The 26,575-nt window shown below is 46.8% G+C and overlaps 2 protein-coding genes across 3 annotated transcripts in view; one reads left to right on the top strand and one right to left on the bottom strand.

Moving 5' to 3' along the window:
• Window positions 1-1,343: 1,343 nt before the first annotated feature.
• On the top strand, window positions 1,344-7,063 carry ESRP2 (epithelial splicing regulatory protein 2; the record flags this gene model as incomplete). Its single annotated transcript, XM_084256558.1, has 15 exons — window positions 1,344-1,541; window positions 1,611-1,739; window positions 3,180-3,293; window positions 3,412-3,526; window positions 3,855-3,953; window positions 4,174-4,228; window positions 4,297-4,407; window positions 4,483-4,615; window positions 4,697-4,739; window positions 5,189-5,490; window positions 5,583-5,795; window positions 5,899-6,097; window positions 6,243-6,429; window positions 6,732-6,897; window positions 6,974-7,063. 15 exons carry the CDS (start codon window positions 1,344-1,346, stop codon window positions 7,061-7,063), a joined length of 2,154 nt encoding a protein of 717 aa, XP_084112684.1.
• Window positions 7,064-10,748: 3,685 nt separating this feature from the next.
• The window catches only part of NFATC3 (nuclear factor of activated T cells 3), a gene marked incomplete at its 3' end in the record, with an annotated part of 105,699 nt that continues 89,872 nt past the window's right edge, over window positions 10,749-26,575 (bottom strand). Inside the window, exon 10 of one of the 2 annotated variants that reach the window (XM_084257448.1) lies at window positions 10,749-10,870. In XM_084257448.1, coding sequence (XP_084113574.1) covers window positions 10,749-10,870 — 122 coding nt within the window. Of the gene's footprint in view, window positions 10,871-20,317; window positions 20,419-26,575 lie in introns of those variants that run through there. The other variant, XM_084257449.1, reaches the window with a different exon arrangement.

Genomic DNA, 26,575 nt, shown 5'->3' with positions numbered 1-26,575 from the left:
TGCGCCCCGAGGGGACGCGCAGGTCGCCCGAAGGCGCTGGAAGGCGGGTCTGCTCCCTCGCGGCCGCCCTGCTCCGCTGCCGCAGCCCGTCCTGCCGCGCGGGCACGCGGGCACCGTGGGCACAGTCTCCCGGGCAGCCCTTCCACCCCGCGCCTCCGGGCCGTCTCCATTGTCCGACCGTCCCAACGCAGCGCCCAGCTTTTCCGAAAACGCGAGGGGCGACTCCACCTCACGTCCGGCTGGGGCTTGGCACCCCCTGTCTGCTTCCCGCCGGATTCTCCAGTTTCTCAGTTACACAAGCAGAGTTTGGAGACGTGCGGGGCGGCCTGGAAACGCGGTAAAGGACCTTCCCCAAGCTCGACGGGCGAAGGGCGCTGGGACGCTCAGAGGGACCGTCCGAGTTCCCGGCGGGGAGCGCGGGCCCGCGGCCGCCCCCGCGCGCGTCTCCAGGCCGCAGGCCCGTCCAGGGCGGGAGAGGGGAGCGGGAGAGGCGGAGCCCCCCCGCAGGGTAGGGGTGACCCCGGAGGCCCAGACCGTGCCGTCCAGCCCCGCCTGGCGCGCTGCTCCAGGAGCTGGGGGCGGGGGGTGGGGCGCGGCTCTTCCCCAGCGCCGAAGACGGAGCACCTCAGACCCACGTCGACGTTTTGCCGCCTCGGGCGTTTCTTAGCCTGGCAAGGCCTTCGCGGGCAAGTCCTGCCCTGTGACCTCTGGTGACACCCCCAACCCCCGCACGGCTCTAATGACCACCCAGCCCACCTCTGGTGACCCCCCCAGGCCTCGGGGTGACACCTGGTAACCCTCACCGCCCCCTTGGGCCCTTGGTGACTCGTCACCCCACCAGACTTTGCGACCCTCACAACCCCTAGGCCGCCTCCGGGTGATTTTCACAAGCTCCATGGACCCCCCAAACTGAAGAAGGGCCCTGGCCTTGCGCGTTCCTTGGCGGAGGCCTCGGGACCTGAGGGCGCGGAGGGAAGATGGGGTCGCCGCAGGAGCCCGGCGGGGCCGGGCCGGGGGCGCGCGCCGGGGCGGGGCGGGGGCGCCCCGCGCGTCCTGGGCCGGGTGCCGGCGCCCTCCCCCGCGGCCCCCCCGGCGCCCTGGGTCACGTGGGCCGCGGGGCCGGCAGGTAACTCTCCCGGAGAAGGCGGGGGCCGGGGGCCGCCCCGCCCCGCAGGGCGCCGCGGGCCGGTCTCAGCCGCACTCGCCGCGCCAGCCGGGCCGCAGGTGCCGCCCCCGACACCCCGCGTCCCGCCCAAACTGCCTGGCGTCCGCCGTCGGCCCGGGCGTGCGTGCGCCTGGTCGGTCCGCGTGTGCCCGGCCGAGCGCCCCCCTCCTCCGCGGCCATGACGCCGCCGCCGCCCCAGCCGCCGTCCCCGGGCCCGAACCCCGCCGCGGACTCCGCCGCCGCCCCGCGCCCCGGCCCGGGAACTCTGGTCGTCCTGTTCGGGGCCACGGCCGGGGCGCTCGGGTCGGACCTGGGCTCCGACGAGACCGACTTGATCCTCCTGGTCTGGCAAGTGGTGGAGCCGCGGAGCCGCCAGGTAGGGCGCGGGGGCGGCGCGCGGGGGGCCGCGGGGCCGGGGCGCGGCGCTGACCGGCCCCCCCCGCAGGTGGGCTCGCTGCACAAGTCGCTGGTGCGCGCCGAGGCGGCCGCGCTGAGCCCGCAGTGCCGCGAAGCGAGCGGCCTGAGCGCCGACAGCCTCGCGCGGGCCGAGCCGCTGGACAAGGTGCTGCAGCAGGTGAGCGCCGGGGCCGGGGCGGCGGGGCCCTTCCGAGGCGGCGGGGGCGAGGCCTGGCGCGCGCAGCCGGCCGGCCCGGGCGGCGGGACGGGCTCCTGGTGTTTGAAACTTTCCGCGGCTCCCGCGTGTGCGTGTCTCCCGCGGGCGGCGCGCAGCCTCGCCGGGCCCGGCTCCCGCGGCGGCGGGGGTGGGGCTGGCGGCCGCGGGACCCCTCCCCGAGCGCGGCCCGCGGGGGCCGAGGCTGAGGCTCCTCGGGGAACCGGCCCGACCGGGTCTCCCAGAACAGCCCCCGGAAGCCCCAAGGCTGGGGGGCGCGGACTTGGCCACAGGTCAGGTCCCCCCGCCGGCGTCCTCAGCCCACCTGCCCGCCCGGGAGACGCTGCGGCGGGGGCGGAGGGCGGTGTCTGCCCCGGAGGCAGACGCCGCCAGGTGTAAGCGGCTCGTCCAGGCCTGTCCCGGCCGGCTGGCCAGGCGTGGGTGCTGTCCGGACCCCGCCTGGAGGCTCCCTGCCTTCCCGGGGCACAGGCCTAGGGCGCCTCCCGGCCCTGGCTGAAGTGGGGGGCGGTTCCCACCCATGTTTTCTCTTTCTTATCTTCGCACTGGGCTCACCCAGCACCTGAGACTCTTGAGTGGAATAATGAGTGTAAGTGCTCTATGTGCACATTCTTTCGTCCTCCAACAACTTTGGCGGTTCCGGATGAGAACATGGAGGCCAAAGATGTTGAAGCTTGAGTCTGTTCCACAAGGGCTCCCGGAGAGAGCTGGGCTGCCTTGCCCGGCCGGCCCGGATTGCCAAGTGGGGGCTGGAGAGTTCCCAGGCCCCTGCTCAGTGCTTGTGTCTGTTGTCCAGAGGGATGGGGGCTGGGGGAGGGGCTGGGCAGCTTCTGGTGTGCCACCCCCTCTATGAGCAAACAGCTCAGTGCCAGTCGGTCGATAGGGTGTGGGTCAAAGCTCACGCTGCCCCTGGCGTCCAGGTGTGGAGTTCTGTCCTTGGAGGTTCTCTGTGCCTTGGTTGGTCAAACCTGGAGGCGGGGCTGCCTTTGACCATGAGCCGCCTGGCCCGCTGGCAGGACTGGGCCGCCCCCACCTGTCTGAGGGTGGTGCCTCGGCCTCGGAGACAGGTTTAACCTGCTTTGCCCCACCCCTTCCCACCTGCTTGTCCCACTCCACCAGGTGTTTGCTCTGGCCTCATTCCAGACTCCTGGAGTGCGTGTGCTGGGGGCTTGGGCGATAGGTGACTGCCCTCACTCGGCCTGAAGAAGGTGACAGTGGGCTGGGGTGGAAGGGGGACACAGAGCCAGGCCCAGCAGGCGTGGCCACTTTCTTCCCAGGCAGGGTAGGGCTGAACATCTGGCTGAACCAGCTTTGCAGCCTGTGCCCTCCCTCCCTGCCCCCGCAGCTGTGAGTCTGTCTGTCTCTCTCCCCACTCCCTACCCCCAGTTCTCACAGCTGGTGAGCGGGGATGTGGCTCTGCTGGGCGGCGGCCCCTACACACTCTGCACTGATGGGCAGCAGCTGCTGCGACAGGTCCTGCACCCCGAGGCCTCCAGAAAGGTATGCCACTGAGGACACAACCGGGCCGGGGCTTCCAGGACTCTTAATGTCAGGGGGTGGGGGGGTAGGCAGTGCAGCCCAGTTCCTCCCATTCATCCCCACTCCCGTGTGCCCCCAGAACCTGGTGCTCCCCGACACCTTCTTCTCCTTCTACGACCTTCGCAGAGAGTTCCATGTGCAACACCCAAGCACCTGCCCTGCCAGGGACCTCACTGTGGCCACCATGGCACAGGGTATCTGTGACCCAGCAGGGTTAGGGTGGAGGGTGCTGTGTGTGTGAGTTTATGGTGCAAGTTCGCATTAGCTGCTGCCTCCGTGAGTGCACGTCTGTCTGTCTGTCTGTGCTGGGGCGCATTTGGAATGTAGGCATATGTCTACGTGCGCGTAGGCTGGGAGCTGCGAAGGCATACCTGGGCTGAGCCCAAACAGGTGTTTGCTAGGAGCCTGCGTGTGTCTGTGTAGGGGGCGTGGGCCTGGGGGTCACTGGGATTAGTGCTCACGCATGGCTCGTGCCCGGGGCGTCATGCGGGGGTCTCCTCATTGTTCCTTCTCTGCCTGTAGACTTGGGGCTAGAGACAGATGCCACAGAGGATGACTTTGGGGTCTGGGAAGTGAAGACAATGGTAGCTGTCATCCTCCACCTGCTGGAAGGGTCCAGTGGTAAGAGCCCCCTCGCTGCCTGTCACCTGCCCTCAGGACTGGGTCAGGGCCTGCCTATTTCCTCAAAGTACTCCCCGCTTCTTGTTACCTTCTCTAAGAGACCCCAAGGTGAGAGCCCTTTGTCACCCCCGCCCCCTCAACTGTGTCCTCTTTTTGCAGAGCTTGGTGGGGAGATCCCCCTCCACCAGACCCTGCTGACCCCCATGCCATCTCCTCTCAGGTCAATTGTTCTCGAAGCCTGAGGTGGTAAAGCAGAAATATGAGACTGGGCCTTGGTGAGTGTGGGGCTGGGGAAGGGGTGATGGCAGCCGGACAGCTCTGACCTCGTGCCCTGCCCCCACAGCAGCAAAGCCGATGTGGTGGACAGTGAGACAGTGGTTCGGGCCCGCGGGTTGCCCTGGCAGTCATCAGACCAGGACGTGGCTCGCTTCTTCAAAGGGCTCAATGTGGCCAGGTTGGTGTGGCAGGTCGGGTGGGCCCGGGAGGGCAGGCCGACCCTGGAGGCGCTAACACAGCACTGGCTCCACAGGGGCGGTGTGGCACTCTGCCTCAACGCCCAGGGCCGCAGGAATGGCGAGGCCCTCATCCGCTTTGTGGACAGCGAGCAGCGGGACCTAGCCCTGCAGAGACACAAGCACCACATGGGTGTCCGCTACATCGAGGTGGGGCTTTAGGCTGGGAGCGGAGCTGGGCAGAGATGGGGCACGCCTGAGACCCATGGGCTCTTCTCACTGTACCCACAGGTATATAAGGCAACGGGAGAGGAGTTTGTGAAGATCGCAGGGGGTGAGTGCTCCCAGTGGCATCTGGTTCCCTCTGGTTCTTTTTTTTTTTTTTTTTAAAGATTGATTTATTTATTTATTTGTACAAGCACTGGGTACAGTCAGAAGCGCGGGAGGGTGAGAGAATTCACCAGAGCCAGAGCGGAGAGCAGAGCAGGCAGAGTGGCGAAGTACACTGCTGAGGGGAGCAGCAGAGGCAGGAGAGGTCTGCCGCGCCATGTGGGACCCTCGCCGGTGGCCAGGGATCGAACCGGCGCTGCAGAGGCTGCGGGCAGCTTCACAGCCCAGCGCTCAACCGCTGCGCCACCAAGGGAGGCCTTCCCCCTGCTTCTTGACCCGGGTCCCACCTCCCACCACTCACCTTTCTGCTCTCCTGTGTGCCGGTGGCTAGTGAGTGTTTGAATGAATGAGGTCGGCAGGTGCCAACTCCCATGCCCCTCCCGCCCACCCCAGGCACATCACTAGAGGTGGCTCGTTTCCTGTCACGGGAAGACCAAGTAATCCTGCGGCTGCGGGGACTGCCCTTCTCCGCTGGCCCAGCAGACGTGCTGAGCTTCCTGGGGCCAGAGTGCCCAGTGACTGGCGGTGCTGACGGGCTGCTCTTTGTGCGCCACCCTGATGGCCGGCCCACGGGTGACGCCTTTGCCCTCTTTGCCTGTGAGGAGCTGGCACAGGCAGCACTGCGTAGGCACAAAGGCATGCTGGGTAAGCGATACATAGAACTCTTCCGGAGTACAGCAGCTGAGGTGCAGCAGGTAAGCACCCCGAGGTCCCGCCAGCCCTACCCCTTTCCATTCCTGGTCCCGAGTACTTAGCATGACCAGCTTGCCGCTGCCTGCCTTCCTAGGTGCTGAACCGCTATGCCTCCAGCCCCCTCCTTCCCACACTGACCGCTCCCCTGCTGCCCATCCCCTTCCCACTGGCAGCTGGGACCGGGAGAGATTGTGTCCGCCTTCGAGGTCTGCCCTACACAGCCACCATCGAAGACATCCTGAGCTTTCTGGGGGAGGCAGCGGCTGACATCCGGCCCCACGGTGTGCACATGGTGCTCAATCAGCAGGTGAGGCTGCTGCCGTGGGGGGACACCCAGTGAGGGTGGCGCGTGTGGCTGGGAGTAAGGCACTGCTGCGCACGCCAGACTGCTGACGAGACAGTGTGCACAGGGTCGGCCATCGGGGGATGCCTTCATCCAGATGACATCAGCGGAGCGGGCGCTAGCTGCTGCTCAGCGTTGCCATAAGAAAATGATGAAGGAACGCTACGTGGAGGTGGTCCCCTGCTCCACAGAGGAGATGAGCCGTGTGCTGATGGGGGGCACCCTGGGCCGCAGTGGCATGTCCCCTCCGCCCTGCAAGCTGCCCTGTGAGTGTCCCAGGGACTGGGGAAGGAGGCCTGCGGGGGCCAGGCTGTCACAGTCCCCTCTTTCTGCAATGGGGACTCCTTTCTGGCTAGTTGCCCAGGACAATGCCAGGCTCCATGCAGATGCACTCTCTGCTTCTGCCTCTAGGCCTCTCGCCGCCAGCCTACGCCACCTTCCAGGCCACCCCAACACTCATTCCCACTGAGACGGCAGCTCTGTATTCCTCTTCAGCACTTCTCCCGGCTACCAGGGTGCCTGCTACCCCCACACCCATTGCCTACTACCCGGGGCCAGCCACGCAACTCTACATGAACTACACAGCTTACTACCCCAGGTACCCTGCTGCTAAGAGGACTCCACATTCGTGCCCCCTGTCCTGTTCTGGGGAGGGGGGGGCACGATCCCCTTCCGGGCCAGATAACGCGAGGTCTGCTGGAGCTTGGACTTTACTCTGCAATGACAAGGGAGAGACAGGTGTGGGCTGACAAATGCCAGCTACAAACTAGAACAGTGAGGACGCTGGAGAGAAGGAACAGATGGACTAAGCACAAGGCAGAGGCAAAGGAAGGGGAGACTGGTCTTGGTTTAGGCCAGAGGTGGGACTGCATTACTAAACCCTTGCCTCTCCTCTCTTAGCCCCCCCGTGTCCCCCACCACAGTGGGCTACCTCACCACACCCCCTGCTGCCCTGGCCTCTGCTCCTACCTCAGTGTTGTCCCAGCCCGGCACCCTGGTCCGGATGCAGGGTGTCCCGTACACAGCTGGTATGAAGGATCTGCTCAGCGTTTTCCAGGCCTACCAGGTGAGGTGCAGCTAGCGAGCTTGGGGACCTGGCTTAGCGTGGAGCCCCCTGATCTAAGCCCCCATGCCTTCCACAGCTAGCTCCTGATGACTACACCAGTCTGATGCCTGTTGGTGACCCGCCTCGCACTGTGCTACAAGCCCCCAAAGAATGGGTGTGTTTGTAAGTCAGGGAGCCAGGAGGTAAGAGCCGGCTGGTGTCCTGAGCTAACTTGTCTCTCCTGCATCGAGAGGACCAGCACCCTCAATCCAGTGGCTTCTTTCTGGCTTGTCAGAGTTCTCGAGAGGCACCCAGAGGAGCCCAAGCCCCAGCTCCATCACTCAATTATTGTTCTGCTTGTTCACCCCAAAGATGATGGCTAGACCCTGCATGCAGGGTTGGGGGTGGAATGGTGCTACCCTGCTCCTGATGGCCTGAGCTGGGCCTCTTGAGTAGCACCCAGAGAGCCTTTGGCCTGTTCTGGCTATTGCCCATGCCCACAGATTCTGTGGGGTTCACAGCTCCACAGCAGGCTTGCTTGCTTTTTAAAAATGTAAGCCCTGGTACCTTCAATGACTCCTGGGAGCTTCTGGATAAAGATCCCGGTGTTCTACCTTTTTTGTCCTTTCCTGTAGGGGGCAGGGAGGCAGAGAATGCTGGCCTCAGCCCCCAGGATATCTGGACCTCAGCAGCCACGTTGTGCCAGGGGTGGTCCCGTCTAAGGATACCCGTCCACCTGCAGTTGATACAAGGAATATCAGATGGCAAAAATCACAGGGTATTTTGATGAACTGTGCTGCAGTATTTCCAGAGGACACTAGGGGGCAGGAGGCCCCCACACAAAAACTCAGGCTTGAATTTTAAAGGGGATTTTCTGCCTAATTTTCATGTGCACACCTTGGGCAGGCCAGTTGTCCTGAACTCAGCAGACACTGTGGAATGTCCTTTGCATCCATTAGAGGGTGCGGAACTGAAGCTTTGGAAAGAGTTTGGCACTCTACCCTTTCCTCCGTAAAATAAACAAAGATTCCTAACCAAGTGGATTTTTTTAAAGTGGAAGTGCCCTACCTTTGGCCCCCAGAGTGAGGGGTACCACACCAGCCCCAGGCGGAGGAAAACTCAGGCAGATTTCAAGGACACTGTTGACCTGTCAACTGTTTATTATTTCAGCACTGTAATTGAGGAGCTTGAATTGATGGCTCTTCCCTTTGTATTTGTGTTAAGGAGCACTACACTCCTGTAAAAGATTTTAAAATACAAACTGTACAAGAAAACACAATCCCAAGTGCTGTAAACATAACTGAGAACCAGTTTCTTAACTGAACATCATCCATTTTATAAAATACAAGGTTTCAACTTGAGCCCTTCTGAGCCTTTCAACAAGATGACCATCTGTTCTGAATACCAAACATGGGTCTTCACAGCCAGACCCAGCAAAGCTCAGGTGACAGCGGGTAGCCCTGGAAAGCGGTGGGTTGCACCCTGGGGTAGCAGTACCACACGTGAACCTGAAGATCTGTTACTTTGAAAGCTGTCTTTGATTGTGTTTCTAAGTCATGTCCAGTAAGCAGAAGGCTGCTCATCCCATTCCTCAACCCAACATCTAGAATGGGCTGGAGGGGTAAGGGTAGATGTTAGCACATTCCCAGTTGCTCAGTGCTGCTACTAGAAGAAAATTTGCATAGTCCCATGGGTGTGTGCTTCAACAACACTATGTTGCACAAAAGTTAAGTCTATCTACAAAGCCAAAAAATATTGACTCTTACACCAAAGCTTTTACAAAGCTGATACAAAACTGCTTACATAGTATACAAAGCTCTATTTTAAAATTTAACTTTTATTTTAAATAGGAAAGCATTTCTAGTGCTACAGGCATCAAGGTATTTAAAAGGCATCAAAATTTGGTGCATAGCAACTCTGGATCATAGAGGCTTTTATTCATGAGGGCAGCAGAGCAACCCCCAAAGGGTCTTGAAGGGGAACTCTTGCAAAGAACCCCATGTGAGGCAGCTACAGCACGGTCCAGAGGGGAGAGTTAAAAGGCTAGTATGGCCAGCAGTCTGGAACTTCATCTCGGAGGCCAGCCACAAACCGCCCCCCACCCCCCAGCAGGCTTCCAACCACAGGCCCTGAAGCAAATCTCACTATCCACACTCTGACACAAAACTCACTTTCAAAGAAAACAAAAAGACCCAGCTCCAAGTGTTTGGAGTAATATTACAGAGTAATTTGCTGAAAAGTAACATGTTTTTCTCTCGTGTGAGGGAAGAAAGCTAAAACTTTTTTTTTGTTTTTTTAAAGATCATACTTCCTCATCTTGGGTCAACAGCTACTACCTGGCTGACTAGAGGTGGTGGGCAATGAGCCAGCTCCCTCCACCTAGACCTCACTTGGCCTCAGTAGAGTCTGGCATGTAAGACCCACAATCCCTTGGAACAGCATCCAGCCTTTGACCAGCCCAGCACACTGTCTCACATACAGGCACTCAAAAACTTGCTTCCTGACCAAGTGAAAGTGTATCAATCCCATTTGAAAACATACTGCAAACTTCAGGGGCTCTGAAATAGGCCCAAGTTCCAACAGGTAACTTGTCCCATTATGAGGGAGGGGTAGGGCGGTGTTTGAAAAAAGCACCCAACTTGGGCACCTCCTTTGGTAGACAGCAGGCTGGTGTTCCTTGCTGGCCCCTGCCTTGGGTGCCAGCCTCACCAGCAGCAGCACCAGGGTATCTTTGGTGTGGAGAGTCAGGTCTACGATGCTACCTCATTTTTGGATTTGCCTGAATTTTAAGCTATGCAGACGGGGCAGGGTAGGCCAGAATCATTTTAGGCTGTAAACAAAATAAGCCTTCCATGCCATTGTGAATCTTAAAAGCGCCACATCTGAAGTCCTTCCATTTTTCTCTATTGTCTTGATGCAAATCTCATTTGTGCTTAGCGCCTGACAGTCTGGTCTCTGTAGATGAATTAGAACTGGCAAAACTGTCTGAACCATCATCAGAGACTGTGGCTTCAAAGGTTACAGAGCAGCCAAATGTAGATGCTCGCACCTAGAAACGGCCCGGGGCCGGAGGACACATGGGAAGCGCACTCCACCGCCTTCGTGTTTATAGGATGGCAGGAAATGATAGCTACCAAGCTAAAAACCCTACCTTTCAAAGCCATCTTTCATGCAGCTATTTTACCCAAGGCCCTGAGGGAAAAAAGCAATTTCAACATGGAGTCAGTATGGAGAGATTGCAGGAAGATTACCTAGAAAGTTACAAAAAGGCTATGCTCTGGAATGTCTTTTTATATTCCAACACTTCAATGATTGGAATGATCTCATGTTATCTAAAGGTTTTACTTTTATAAAGAGGTATGAGCTACATTTGGCTTTATTTCCTATGAATCTATGAAAGGCTTCAGGACACATGCTGAGTTTCTGAGGCATAGTGTGGGGCTTGGAGAATTTTTTTTCTTTTTTGTTTGCCTCTGGAAAGTTTTATCAAAAGTTCCTATTTAAAAAATATCAAAGCTAAAGGGTCCTTCAAATGACCATAGAGCAGTACAAATCACCAATCCTAGTTAAGCAACAGGTCACCTGCAAAAGCAGCACCTCTGAAATGGAGTCTGCTGCATTCACACTCAAAGCACCCATCATATAAAAGTATCCTATTCAAATATAAAAAGCAAAGCTCAAACAGCCTATGCTGCTCCTGTTCTTTTACAAAATCTACCCAAGGCCTGAAGTGGAGGAATGCTGCTTTCCCCACAAAATGATCGCAACTCCTGGCACCAGTCCTGAAGGCCGCAGAGTTGGAGATCCAAGGTCCAAGGAGAGAACACGCTGAGAAGTACATGGCGGTGGGCACAAGGCTGCAGTGAGCAATATCAGAGTCCATCAGCTCTTCCTAAATCCAGGGACTCAGGATTTGGGAGGGGAGCCTGCCTGCTCGCCCCTGTTCCTTGGGAAACAGAAATCTGGGACATGTCTCTCCCAATTATCTCGTTCACTGAAAAACAAACAGGAGAGTGATTAGTGACCTCTGCTGAATGACCATATGATGTTCAATGCCAATTCTACTTCAAAGACATTTTCCCTTTCCAAGGTTTCTATAAAGGTAATGGTATGCTTAAAGCCTGCTCCTGAGCTGAATGGGAACATCTTCCCATAGGTTGCTCCAAATCCCTCTTTTTTTCCCTTTCATTCAGTTTAGGCTGGAAAGGGGGCGGGTATGGTTGAGGAGAAGGGATCAGGAAAACACTCTTACCCTCACTCTGAAGGTTCATGCTGACAGCAAAGGGACAGGATACAGATGAAATTAAGTGTTCACCTTCACCTAACTTTTCTTTAATTTGCATCCCTGCAGAAGCATTTTCCATTTCTCATTCCTGCAGGGCACCTCATATATAAAGTGAATGAAAATGAAAGCTCTGGTGAGGGTGGATTATTGGGATTTGGGGGTTATTTTATTATCCTATGCTAATATAAACACCCTTTATTGCGTAGGAACATTTTTATAGTCTCTGATCCTTTCTCATTGCAGACTCACTTTTCTGTTTGGATTCTGTGATGTGCCAAGCACCTCAGGGAGCACAGTGCTCTGTGAGGTCCAATGCAAAGAATCTCAATCTTAGAGAACAATATAGAAGAAAACACTCCAAATTTCCTGAATGAGAACCTTTGGTTCTTATACCATAAGAACTCTGTTTTAAAAATGAATCATTCTGGCACTCCCCATTTCTCCTTTAGTGTGGCAGGATGTCCTGTTGAGGGAAATAACTGCGTTGTTAAAACCTTGGATGCGAGGCCTTCTGGCCAAGCATCTATATTTTCATATCGTTGGAGCATTGGCAGTTGCAGTTTTCTGTAAGTTTGTTGTGGTAGAACCAAGAAAGAAAACAGATTCAGATTTCTACAGAAATGATGATTCCATGAAAGATTTTAAAGAGATGAGGAAGGCTGGAATCTTTCAGAGTGCAAAGTGGTCTTGAAACAAAGGATTTGTTTGGCTTGATTTCCATGGAAATTCATCAGTGACTTGTGTTTTATGTTATGAAGCAACATTTGGGCTAAGGAATAATTTTTCTTGGTAAATAAATAAATACTGTGGGTAAAAAAAAAAAATCTCTGCTTTATTAACTAAAGATTCTATACTAATTCCACTCCTAGGCAAAGAACTAAAAACATATATCTACATAAAAACTTGTACTGAAATGATCATAGCAGGGCCTCCCTGGTGGCTCATGGGGTTAAGACGCAACCTACGAGGCTATCTGCAGCCACTGCAGCATGAGTTCAATCCCTGACCCGGGAGCTACCGACATGGCACAGCAGACCTCTCCTGACTTGCCCGCTGCTCCCTTCAGCAGTGTATTTCAGTCAATCTGCCTGTTCTGTTCTCCACTCTGTCAACGGTGAATCCTCTCGCCCCCCAACACCTCTGGCCTACACTCCACTTTTTGTATGCATAAATAAACGAATCTTTAAACAAAAACAACCAAATGTTCTTAGCAGCTCTATTCCTAATAGCTTTAAAGCAACCCAAATGTCTACAAATGATGAATGGATAAATATGATCTATCTATGAATCTATAAACATGATCTATCTGTACAATGGAATATTATTCAGCCTTTAAAAGGAATGAGTTCTGATACATTACAACCTTAAGGTTCATAGATGAACCTTAAAAATGTTGCACTAAAGGAAAGAAGCCAAACATAAAAGGTCACATATTGTTTAATTTCATTTGTATAAGATGGCCAGGATGAGCCAATTCATACAGAAAATAGATAGGTGGCTGTCCAGGGTTTTGAGGACGGGAAGAATGAAGAGCCACTACTAATGGTATGAAGTTTCTTGTTGGAGTAATGACAATGTTCTAAAATTAGATAGTGGTAACGGTTGCATAATTCTGTGTATGTCCTAAAAACCACTAAATTGTATACCTTAGTTTGAATTTTATAGTAACATCTCAATATAGTTATAAACAAAATCAAAGACAAAAACAATTCTATACTTAGAATTTGAAGTGATCATAGAGCAAAGGAAACAATTGTTTTTTAAAAATTAAGAATTAACGTGTAGTACTTTTATGGTTTAGATAATTAAAAAAACTTAAAATTCATGTATTCCTATGGCTATAAGGAGAAGGGAACTAACGTTTATTTATTCTACAAATCTGGGTTAGACTTTATAATTGAAAATTTTTTACCTCAATTATTTTTACCTCAATAATCTGTAACATTTTAAAATCACTGTCATCCCATTTGATATATCAGTTAATTTAGACTTTGACAGTTCACATTAGTTGCTTAGTAAACAGTGGAAACAGCTTCAAAACACCTGTCAGTTTTTGGTGGTCAAAAGAGCTGAGAGGGGCCTCCCCTGGTGGTGCAGCAGCTGAGCGCTGGGCTGCAAAGCTGCCCGCAGCCTCTGCAGCACCAGTTTGATCCCCAGCTGCCACGGAGGGTCCCACATGGCGCGCAGACCTCTCCTGCCTCACCCACTGCTCCCCTCAGCAGTGTATTTCGTCAGTCTGCCTGTTCTGTTCCCCGATCTGGCTCTGGTGAATTCTCTCACCCTCCCATGCTTCTGACTGTACCCAGTGCTTGTATAAAGAAAAAAAAAAAAGAAAAAAGAGCTGAGAGGCAGGGAAATAAATCATTTAGACAAAGAAAATGCAAAGGAGTCAGGCAAATATGATAGCAGAGGAGGAAGTGTGAATGTGGAAAGAAGGCTGACTCACTACTCCCACCAAAGTTGAGTCTAAAAAGAATGCTGTAACTTTAGAGGAAGAAAGGAAAAGTGGCAATTAGTTCTGAAATTGGAACTGAAAATGAGAACATCCAGATGGAAAAGTTTTGTGGGCGAGGACTACAATGAATGGTCAGAGCAAGAAGAGATTGGGCCATCTTCATACTAAAGGTCTGGAGGCATGGGAGAAACCTTACTATTTCACTGAAGAACAGAAGGCTGACAAGAATGGGTGGGAATAGCCTGGCGCTCAGATGAGAAGCTAGGACTTGGGAAAGCAAATATGTACGCATAGTCTCAAAATTTAGATTTGGTTTGGATATAGGCTTTGCCACTAACTATGTCCTTGGACCAGTTACTTCACACATCTATGATTTCATTCCCTTATTTATACAATGATGGTGTTAAGCTAATAAATCTCTTTCAACTGCAGAAATCTTTGGTTTTAACAAATTTTCAAATGGCAAAGAAGGGCAAAGAAATGAAGATTTGGCTTGACTGTGGTTTAGTATTTAATGTTGATTAGCATGTAGCTCATATTCAAGCCATCTTTTCCTATTAATTATTATTTCCAAAGATGGTAACTTCAAAACTATTGTAGGCTGCATTGAAACAGTTCCTCCCCACCCCCAATTCTTATCATTGCTCAAGTTTTAAAACTTCAAAGTGATTAAAAACGGTGCTTTGTCATATTCAAAACCACATGATATGCTGATTTCCTGTGTCTTTTAGAGGGCATCAATGCTTATATTTTCTTTTTTTTAGATTTATTTATTTATGCATACAAGATCTGGGGTACAGGTCAGAGGTGTGGGGGTGACAGGATTCACCAGAGTGGGGAGCAGAACAGGCAGACGAACTGAAATACACTGCTGAGGGGAGCAGCGCGCGAGTCAGGAGAGTTCTGCTGCGCCATGTGGGGAGCTCCCTGGCCAGCCAGGGACCAGAACTTGTGCTGCAGAGGCTGCGGACAGCCTCACAGTGCTGTGCTTAACCCCTTACACCACCAGAGAGGGCCCATATCCAGCATTATCAACTCACTTGCCAAGTACACTTTGATGATAAAGATGAACAAGTCTCTTCCTGAAGTGGTCAGGTGGTAAAAGCCTTATGGATGTTGTATGACTTCTGCTCCCCCTCACTAAAATTCTGCTTTTATTTAGCCTGGCTTGCCTAACCTCACTTATCTGAAGCAATCTGGAAAATTCCTGAAAGTTTAGGACTAATTGAAGACTATGATAAAGTCAAGAAGACTGTTCATAAAAAAATGCTCAAGCTGACTATATCTAAACATACATTAATTTACAGGATTCACTTGTAATTCATAGTAGTCAACAGATTAAGTTCCAGTAGGGCAGGAACCTTGTCTATTTTGTCATCCACTGAACCCTTGGTACTATAAGTGTTGCTATGTATTGAGTCCTGAATAAAATTACTTGCTAACTCAATAAAATTAGGAGACCTGAAACAACAAAAATTATGCCCAGATAATCACTATAGCCAAATACTGAATTTCTTGAAATGGGAGTCAGAACTGTAACAAAGCTGTCCTTTCGAGAAATGACTCAACAAACTGCTACCCACAAAGCAATACCTTCACCATCCTTTAGCAAGAGTGAATGTAGTACTGTGCACAAGTCCACAGCTCGCCATTTCCCTGCACATGGCCTGGAAGCTGGAAGCTCTGGGCTTTGGCTTCCACCCTGGGGTTCCTTAGATATCTTTCTATTGTGAATGGTCTAAATTTGGGTGTCAATCTAAGCAAGTCAAAATTATTACCAGTAAACAAATCTATGATGATATTTATATGTAAATCATTAGGAATCTTGAAAAATGCAATACCAAACTTAAAAAAAAAAAGATTTATTTATGCACACAAGAAGTGGAATGTAGGCCAGAGATTGGGGGGGGCAAGAGGATTCATCAGAGACAGAGTGGGGAGCAGCGGAAGAGACAGGAGAGGTCCACTGTGCCATGTGGGCCAGCTGCCTGGCCAGGGATTGAACTCATGTTATACTGGCTGGTGATAGCTTGATAGCACTGAGACTTAAACCCCTGTGCCACCAGGGAGACCTGCAATACCAAAATTTTTTGTATTAATTCTTGCAACTTCATTTTTCAATTTCTTTTGAATGTATATACATGAATTTATTGATTTATTTAAGCCTTAGTCCACAAAGTGTATGAGATGGTTTTATTTTTTCTCACCAATTTAAGAGCATAAAGAGTTGTTTTATGCCCTACAATTTTATCATTCCCCTCCTTATGAGTACAATGAATTAAAAATCTGGATCAAGAATCAACAGCCCGGGCTTCCCTGGTGGCGCAGGGGTTAAGGATAACACTATCAAGCTGTCACCAGCCACTGCAGCACGAGTTCGATCCCCCACTGGCCAGGAGTAATTAACCCATGTGGCGCAGCAGACCTCTCTTGTCTTGCCCGCTGCTCCCCTGTATGTTTTGGTAGATCCACCTGTTCTGCTCTCCACTCTCTCTGGTGAATCCTCTCACCTTCTGCACCTCTGGTCTACACCCCAGTTCTTGCATGCATAAATAAATAAAAACAAATCTTAAAAAAAGAGAAAAAAAATCAACAGCCCTCCACACCCATGCTAACAGGTTATGTAGGTCACAGCATCTGGCCCACTTGTGGCAGCCACCATCCTCAAGTTCCACTACCCTAACACCTGGTTTGTCTGTGTGACCACAATAAAAGTTAAGTCAGAACCAGGAGCAATATTTTATGTAAGTGAAAATTTCTTAAACTAGAAATGTTCAAATTAGCAGGCCAATGGAATGCTCTTTCTGCTCATGAGAATGAGCTGTTTAAATAACAACAGGCTCTCTCTCACTATTTCCCACGCGTAAGGATTTAGTGCGAGCAGACAAGCATGGCATGGTATGAAATTTCACCATCTGGGGCAGGGTAACCCAGGACATGCACAGTGGAGTATAGATGGATACACACTGCCACGTGCACAAAAGCCCAAAGGGCCTTTGTAACTAGCATCTAATCATCCTGAACATTTCTATAAGGGTTTTTTGGTAAAATTAGATTCCATTTATATATGTTATTTCATTTTGAATGCTCAACAAGCATTCATTAGCTTGACAAATTCATGTTTTTCCCCCTACACCCTAAGATTAAAAGTGTAACTGATCTTTGGGTAAACAATTTCAAAGAACAAAATTTTTTAAAATGAAAGATAGGCTACATATATGTACATTTTCTGAACTGAAGAGAAATTCTGAAAAGGAACAGAAAAGATCAGGGTGAAAAATATAGGATTACTTTATAGTTTATTACTCTACGGCAATTTTGCTACGATTCATTTTTAGGTTATTTGGTAAGTCAGAGAACACTATCTTTAAAAAAAAAAAAAACCACCACCATAATCTAAACTAAATCCATGAAATACTAAATTCACCTCTTTATGGCTCGAGCCAGAAATTAGCTTGCATTTATCAAAATCTGAACATTTAGTAAGAGTATGCTTATTTTCCAATGCATTCTTTGCTGCTAACTGAGGCTACCTAGTCACAGGGTCACTATCACAATTTACAAGTTTCCTTCCTGTAGCCAGGTATGGCTATGTAATTTGTTTACTCCAATGAAATATGAACAAAAGTGAAGTGTGCATCTTCCTCGCCACTTGCGCAATAACCTCTTCCTATCCCTTCTTCCACCCTTGCTTTAGGCTAAAATTCAAAGCAGTGACTCTGCTTTAACAGTAACTAAGGAGACAGAGAGACAATGAAAATTAGTGAAGTTATCCACAGCCTCTGCAGCATGAGTTCAATCCCAAATTCAATCCCCAGCTGACTAGGGAGCTACCCACATGGCAGCAGACCTCCCCTCAGCAATATGTTTCAATCAGTGTGCTGTTCTGTTCTCCTCTGTCTCAGGTGAATCTTCTCACCAACCCCCACCTCTGGCCTGTACCCCAGTTCTTGTATGCATAAATAAATAAATCTTAAAAAAAAAAAAGAAAGGAATCCTGATTTAAAATGGCCATGAGGTGTGAAAGAACATCTAATGATTAAGTCATTGTATTTGGGGATCTCCCTTATAGTAACTATTAACAAAGATAAACACATAAAAGTAACAGAATATTTAAGTATTTTAAATAAGAACCAAGATAACTAGCTTGGTAACTAAGTTATTTTAAATTTTACACTAAACTCATGACAGTTTCTAACCACAGAAAGAATGACAATATATGCACAATAACAGAAGAGTCCTTTATGTTTTCACATTAGTTTTAATAACATTAAAGAGAAACTGCCATTTTTTTCCACCATAATTGACTGAAGGGGAGATCAATCCTGTTTACTAAGAGTCCATACTTGTTAAGTAGCCTCTTATGTGTGATGCTATACTTAGTGTTATATGCATCTTTTCTCTAGAAGACGATGTGGTGCAAAGCATTCTACAAACATTACATTTCCAGTTGGATAAACAGCACATAGGTTTTTGAGAGTAGATTCAAGTACCAGCATATAACCTTCGTATCAGCAAAAATGGAAATAGCGGAAAAAATACTTTTCAATTTTGATTATTAGTGGGATTCACAAGAATATTAGGGATACATAAGGATTCTGTCCTTTCCCCTATTTTATTTTCACTGTTTCACTTTTTCCACATTTTCTCTGAAAAAAAGTCTCCATTTCTATACATTATTGACTCCCAAATCTATCATCTCTAGGGGTCAAACGTGAGTTCCAGAGCCATACATACCAAAATTCACATGACTTATTTCACAATCTGAGCTACTAATTCCAAGACACTGCTCCAATTTTCTTCATCATTCCATATCTTTAATCAGTCTACCTACCTCCCCACCTACGGACTGCAATTCATTGCTAAACTATAAGTAACTATCTCAAACAAGGAAGCAAAACCATAGCCCTCTCTCTTTTCTTTCTTTCATTGATTAATATCTGAAAAAAAAATATCTTAAAGAAGTTATCTGCACTGCCTGCTGTTTCTGTGTTCATAGCTACCCTTCATACCTTAGTTGTTCATTGATTCCTGCATGCCACAGAAATATTTCTTACAAAGATCACTAGTGATCAACTTGTTGCTTCACACACAAGAAGAACTATACAGTAAACACTGGAAGAAACAAGCTTTAATCTTGGTTGAGTTGCGGCCATGTGACCAAAATGAATTAATCTTTCTGCAACTGATTTTCTCAAGCATAAAATGAGGAAATTAATTTATATATTTTGACATATTAACTATATTGAGAGTTTCATCTGTACTAACTGTTTCATCTGTTTCACCTGAATTTAGCTACCACTTTTATTCTCCTTATGATCAGACAAGAATTATAGGAGGCCATGGTAAGCTCAGTTTATGGGAGAGGCCAGGGTTTTGAAGCCTCGTCTGACCAGGAGGATACGTTACCCTAGTATAAAGATTTAGATAGCAGACAAGGTATTTTTTAAAGATTTATTTATTTATACAAGAACCCGGATACAGGCCAGTAGTGCGGGAGGGTGAGAGGATCCACCAGAGACAGAGCAGGGAATAGAACAGGCAGACTGATGAAATACACTGCTGAGGGGAGCAGAGGGTGAGACAGGAGAGGTCTGCCGCACTATGTGGCTATCTCCATGGCCAGTGGGAATTGAACTAGCATCGCAGAGGCTGCGGACAACCTCACAGTGCTGCGCCCAAACGCCTGCACCAACAGGGAGGCCCAGCAGACTTGATATTTTTAAAGATCGATCTATCTATCTATCTATCTATCTATCTATCTATCTATCTATCTATCTATCTATCTATCTAATCTATCTATCTAAGAATTGGCCAGAGGTGTTGGGGGTGTGTGTGTGAGGATTCACCAGAAACAGAGTGGGGTCAGTGGGCGAGACAGGAGAGGTCTGCTGTGCCATGTAGGTCAGAAACACGGCCGGGGATCAAACTCATGCTGCAGTGGCTGGCGACAGATTGATAGTGCTGAGACTTAATCCTGTGCACCACTAGGGAGGCCTGCAGACATGATTTTTAAGTCCCCTTTCAAACCTAAATTAAATACAATGAATTTCAAATGGTATTTTTAGAATTACAATCTGTATATTTATTTCTATCACATACTTTCTTCAGGTGGCTTTGAGTCTGACTAAAGGACCTATATAAAGGACCTATATGTGAGTGGAGGTGGAGAGAGCTACAATGCTAAGATAGAAGTCTAATGATCAGTCCCTTCCCTCAAAAACTCTGACTCCACTTCTGCAGATTAGTTCCAAATGGAGCCTCAAAACATAGGTTTACAGGACAGGCTCAATGGTTGCCTCTGGCAAATGGGTAGCATTTACTGTTTTATTTCCATCCATACTGGCTCACATCAAAACTTAATAGTACTTGGCCAGAAACAAGTAGGCTTACACACCTTATCAACAACCAAATTTACTCAGCATCCAAGCCATAGAATTCATATAGATGGGCCTTTCTCTGCTTTGGCTTAGTAAGTCCAAACCCAGACTAAAATTACAAGCACAAGTGTGAGAGACTGAGTGTGATTAGACTTATAAAGCAGAGTCTTGTAGTCCAAGTGTAGCTCAATCAATGAGTGGGACTACCAAGAAGATGCTGTGTGTACCCCCTCCTCTGTAGCACATGCAAATGCAGCCACTGCATGCAAATACCAGACTTCAGCACAAAAACAATGACATATTTTGATCAACACTCACCCTCTAGATTTTCCAGAAAGGAGCTGGACATGAGAGCTCACTGTGGTTAGGCCATTTCTCTGCTGAACCTGATGGCTGGTGTTCCAAGTCAGACATAAACTGGTCTGTGTCAAAGAAGACAACATCACTACTGAATGGAACAAACCAGAGGGTAACTTAATCCACTATAGTGCCCAGGGTATTTTTTCTATAATCAAGAGGAATTTAGTTGTGCTTTATCAATCACTGTGTAAATGGCTTCCCGCATTCTATCAGATAAAAGGAATATTAGAATTCATTTTCTAAAATTAAAAAGGCAATACTTGAAAAAGTTAACAATGATTTTCAGTGATTTTAAGGGATAGAATCAGTATTAAATAAACTCCTGAGCTCTACTCCAGACTACAAATGTCTCAAGGTAGGAGTTCAGAATTATATGCCCAGGCAAATTTGGCAATCATAGAGAAATATTTTTTAAACTGAAATCAACTCAGTAAGTTGAAATCACTATTTAAAAAATAAAGAAATGGAACAAAATGGAAATCCACATTTCCTTTATCTTACTTATTTTATTGAAGTTACATTGGTTTACAATGTATTTTCTTTTAAAAAAGGTTAAGAATTGGTTTGTGACACTTCAATGTTAGTTGTATATATGTTTTTGTCATGTACTGCGGCCATATTATAAACTTTACCTCTTATTATGGGAAACTATCAGAAATGTTCATCGCACTCTGTCACTACTGGTCAGTTCTGTACTAGTGACAGATGCATTCAAATGCTCAATTAGAGAGTCCAAAATACAATATAATAAGGTAGTCAAAGCCTCCATGTTTGGCCTATGAGGAGCAATTTTTGGCTTTCATTGTAATTAAAAAAAAAAAAAAAAAAAAAAAGGACCTAGCCATAGTTGCTAGAAGAATGCTTATTTCATCCTGGAGAAGAATCTTTATGTAGTGAGCAATAATTAATACCCTCATATTAGGCAGACAGAGGAGGAGCCAATCTGTGTGAAATGCAGCCTCACTAAAGAGGTTAAAAAAACAACAAAACCAGAAATTCTTTGTGCTTAAGATTTTTTTTAACTGAATTTGAGATCAATCACTTAGTTTTTAAAGATTACAATATATGTGAAGGGTTTCAAAGGCTGAAGAAATACTATCTAAAGTCTTTCTGAGGGGTGCTCAATTCTACTCAACCCAATCAAGCACACACTTGAAGGCAGGAAATGTGATTCCAGGTAAATCAACATGTAAATTATAAGAAAGGCCAGGAGCAAAGTTAAAAATTAACCAAGGAGGCATAACATTTATATACTGAACACTACACACTTTCTTTAATTGAAATAAATTAAAGATCTAAATAAATGGGAAACGTCACATGTTCACAGATTAGAAAACATCAATATTATTAAGATGATACTACTACCTAAAGCAATGTAGAGATTCAACGAAATTCCTACCAAAATCCCAACAGTGGTTCTGCAGAAACAGAAATACTTATTCTGAAATGCAGACTCTCAAAGGACCCAAGAGTCCAAATAGTCATGAAAATGAACAACAATGGAGAACTCACACTTCCTGACTTCAAAACTTACAAGAAAGTTACAATAGGGCCTCCCTGGTGGCACAGGGTGTTGAGCGCAGCGCTGTGAAGCTGTCCACAGCCTCTGCAGCACAGGTTCAATTCCTGGCTGGCCAGGGAGACACCCACATGGCGCAGCAGACCTCTCCTGTATTGCCCGCTGCTCCCCTCAGCACTGTTTTCGGTCTGTCTGCCAGTTCTGCTCCCCACTCTGTCTCTGGTGAATCCTCTCACCCTACCATACCTCTGGCCTGTATCCCAGTTCTTGTATGCATAAATAAATAAATCTTTATAAAAAAAAAGTTACAATAATCCAAACACTGTGATAGTGGCATGAGGATATATATATATGGAGAAAGAGAGATGAGAAGATTTAGTTTCTCTTAGAGGGCCATAAACAAATTCTCATAATAGATGGTCAATTTATTTTCAAACAAGGGTTCTAAGTCCATTCAGTGGTTGAAAAGGCAGTTTTTAAAACAAACAAGGGGAAAACTGGGATATCCACATGCAAAAGAATGGAAGCAGGATCCTACCTAATAACCATACACAAAATTAACCCAAAGTGGACCAGACACCTAAACATAAGGGCAAAAATTGTAAAACTCTAAGGAAAAAACACATAGAAAATCTTCATGACATTGGATTAGGCAGTGATTTCTCATGTATGTCACTTAAACCACAGGCAACAAAAGAAAAACAGATAAATTGGACTTCATATAAAAATTTAAAACTTTTAAGCATCAAAGGACACTATCAGAAGGGTGAAAAGACAGTCCACAGAATGGGAGAACATATTTGCAAATGATATATCTGAAAAGGGATTAATATCCAGAAAACATAAAAAACTAAAACAACAACAAAAACTCAACTAAAAAGTAGGCAGAAGATTTGACTAGACATTTCTCCAGTGAAAATACACAACCAATAAGCTCAGCATCGTTAGGGAAATACAAATCAAAAACTCAATTAGCTACCACTTCATACACATTAAGGATGGCTATTATTTTTTTAAAATAGAAAATAGTAAGTGTTGGCAAGGATGTAAGAAACTGTAAGTGGCATACATTATAAACAGAAAATGGAGCAGTCACTGTGGGAAAAACATTAGTTTGACAGTCCCTCCGAATGCTGAACAAGGAATTTCTATATGAAACTCTAGCAATTCCACTCCTAGAATACCTAATAGAATTGATAGCAGAGACTTAAACAGATCCTTGTACACTAATTTTTCACAGCAGCATTATTCACAAGAGACAAAAGGCACATACAAGCACAATTTTTTTAAAAGATTTATTTCATTTATTTACGCATAAAGAGCTGGGGTACAGGCCAGAGGTGCAGTGTGTGAGAGAATTCACCAGAGACAGAGTGGGGAACAGAACAGGTAGATAGACTAAAATACACTGCAGTGGGTGAGACAGGAGAGGTCTGTTGCGCCATGTGGGTTAGCTCGGGGTGGGGACTGAACCCATGCTGCAGTGGCTGCTGATAGCTTCATAGCTGAGACTTTAACCCCGGTGCCCCTGCGCCACCAGGAAGGCCCCAAAGTTCTGTTTTAACTTGTAATTCAATAGCGATATATACAAGAAAATAAATCTTTGAGAATCTGTATAATATTAAAGATTCACAAAGGAGTCCTGAGAACAAAAAATTACCAAGCTGACCAAATTGCCTACTTCTTTCTTCCATCTAGGTCCCTCTTGCTACAGCCACATGGGCCTCATTGCTGTTCCTCAATAACCAGACATGCTCTCACCTAGGACCTTTCCTTGAGTTGTTCCTTTTACCTGGAATACTTTTACCACAGGTATCCACATTGGTATCTTAATCTTCAAATTTTTCATCAAATGTTACCTCATCAATGAAGCTCTATTTAAAGTCAAAATCTGCTCCCACTTTACCCTTCACAACGCTCCAAATAGCCTTTACCTTGCTTTTTTTCCCACAGCACTTACTACCTTAACATATTTAATAATTAACTTAATTATTATGCCCATTTGTGTTATATGTCTTTTCCACACTAGAATGTAACCTCAGTGATGGCAAGAATCTGTTTTATCTACTAAGGGCCTAAAAACGGTGCTTAAGATATAGTAGGCAGTTGTTAAATGCTGTTTGAAACAAATCAACGAGCACAAATTAAAAATGCTGGTAAACATTCTAGAAATGAATGCAAACACTGTAGATTGATCAATTTATAAACTCTATTTGTAATAATTTTATTACATAAAATTTCACAGCATAAAAAACACTGATAATATTATAAAGAAGCAGCCAACAAGTGTTGTTTTATATACACTACTGCATTTCTAATGTAAGGCAAAAGATTTAAAATTAAAATAGGGCCTCCCCTGGTGGCACAGGTGGTTGAGCGCCGCGCTATGAAGCTGTCCACAGCCTCTCAGTGCCGGTTCGATCCCAGTCGGCCAGCGAGGGTCCCACATGGCGCAGCAGACCTCTCCTGTCACACCCGCTGCCCTCCTCAGCAGTGCATTTCATCAGTCTGCCTGTTCTGTTCCCCACTCTGTCTCCGGTGAATCATCTCACCCTCCCGCGCATCTTGCCTGTACCCTGGTTCCTGCATAAATAAATAATCTTTTTAAAAAATTAAATTAAATTAAAATATCCTATTGTGAGAAGGTCCAGAAATAGATCCAAATAACCTGGGAAATTAAGTAAAAGGTAAAGCTGGTATTTTAAACCAAATGGGGAAAATATGAATTATTTAATAAATATTGTTGGACAACTTGGTATCTATCTGAAAAAAGCTAAAATTAGATTCATTTTTCACACAATCTACCAAAATAAATTCCTGATGGATCAAGGATTCAAAAAATCTTTAAAATAATAGAAGAAAAATAGAAGCTTCATAAGTTATATGATTATAAAAAACTTTTTCTTCATGGCAAAAACAACAAATTGGGGAAAGTATGTCATAACTCATAGTTCAATGACTTAATGAACTGAACACAAAAAGGGCTTCGATATTCTATAAATCAATTAAGAAAAGGATTAATGCGCTATTAATAGAAAAGTAAACAAATATGAACAGAGATCACAGATATGTGATAAAAGGTTTTTTTCTTAAGCATATGAAAAGGTACACAACATATACATAAGGAAAATGACTGATGCTATTTTCTACCTAATTCATGGCAAGATGTATAATAATAGAATGTGATGAAGGAATAGAGAAATTGACACTCTCACAATGCTAGTGGCAATGTAAATTGGTACAATATTTATGGAGGACAATTTGGTATCTTTCTCAAAAAACTGGTTAGCAACTGCACATCTAGGAATTTATTTTATATATATGTATGTATGTACACGTGTATGTGAAATGTCATGTAAAAAGTTGTTCACTATACTTGATATAGCAACATAATGGAATATTTGATAGAATATTTGATGGGATATTCTATTTAAAAAGATCTTCCAATGGGTCTCCCTCGTGGCTCAGGGGTTAAAGACATAGTACTATCAAGCCTTCGCCAGCCACTGCAACATGACCTCTCCTGTCTCGCCCGCTGCTCCCCTCAGCAGCGTATTTCAGTAGATTCACCTGTTCTGCTCTTCAGTCTGTCTCTGGTGAATCCTCTCACCCCCTACATCTCTGGCCTATACCCCAGTTCTTGTATGCATAAATAAATAAATAAATCCTTTAAAAAAAACCTTTCTTTCCAAGAAAGTTCTTTCATGTTACAAAACAATATAATCTCCAAGACTCAATATATGGAAAAGACAAAGTGCATAATTATACATAATATGCTAGTAAAAATAAGGGAAAAAACACATACTTGCTTACAAATGCATAAAATAGCTCTGTGGTAATAGCCAAGAAAACTGGCAACTCCAATAGCCTACATTAAGGAAAACTAGGTTACAAGGCAATATTTCACTGTGCACCTTGTGTACTCTTAGCATTATGAACACACAACCTTTTAAAAACTAATGATTTTCTTAAGAAATCTAAATAAAATTTGACTGTAAAACTCCATTCTACACAAAATCATGTACAGATACTTTTAAATACACATTATGATTACAAGGGACTAAATATGATCCACATTTTGCAGATGTTAAACTGAAATGCCTGTGACCATTATTACTCAACTTTACTCCATTTTCTACCATAATTTAAGAATTTCACACTTTTCCTCTTGCCCAGATACATAGGTTAATGGTAAGCTAAAAATGTCCATTTAAAAAAAAAAAAAGTAAGGCCTCCCTGGTGGCACAGTGGTTAATATGCAACCTATGAAGTGATCTGTAGCCACTGCAGCAAGAGTTCGATCCCCAGCCAGGGAGCTACCCACATGGCACAGCAGACCTCTCCTGCCTTGCCCACTGCTCCCCTCAGCAATGTATTTCAGTCGATCTGCCTGTTCTGTTCCCCACTCTGTCTCTGGTGAATCCTCTTACCCCACACACCTCTGGCCTGTACCCCAGTTCTTGTATACATAAATAAATTTATAAAAAAAAAAAGTAAGATTATTTTAGAGCAGAGCTGAGTATATTTATTTAAGTTCTATCAATAGCTAAGATGGTATATGGCATAGGTAACCCTGCAATGCAAAGTCACAGGATTGCAACCAAACCACCAAAGCTTAGCCACTGAGCCTAAAATGATTTATCTCATTTTAATTATTTTTGTCCCTGTGACTAATCTATCTCCAAAGGAATTTTCTTTTT

The sequence above is a fragment of the Talpa europaea genome (genome assembly GCF_964194135.1).
Source record: "Talpa europaea genome assembly, chromosome: 16".
NCBI classification, from domain to species: Eukaryota; Metazoa; Chordata; class Mammalia; order Eulipotyphla; family Talpidae; genus Talpa; species Talpa europaea.
This window is presented reverse-complemented; position numbering and strand designations above follow the sequence as displayed.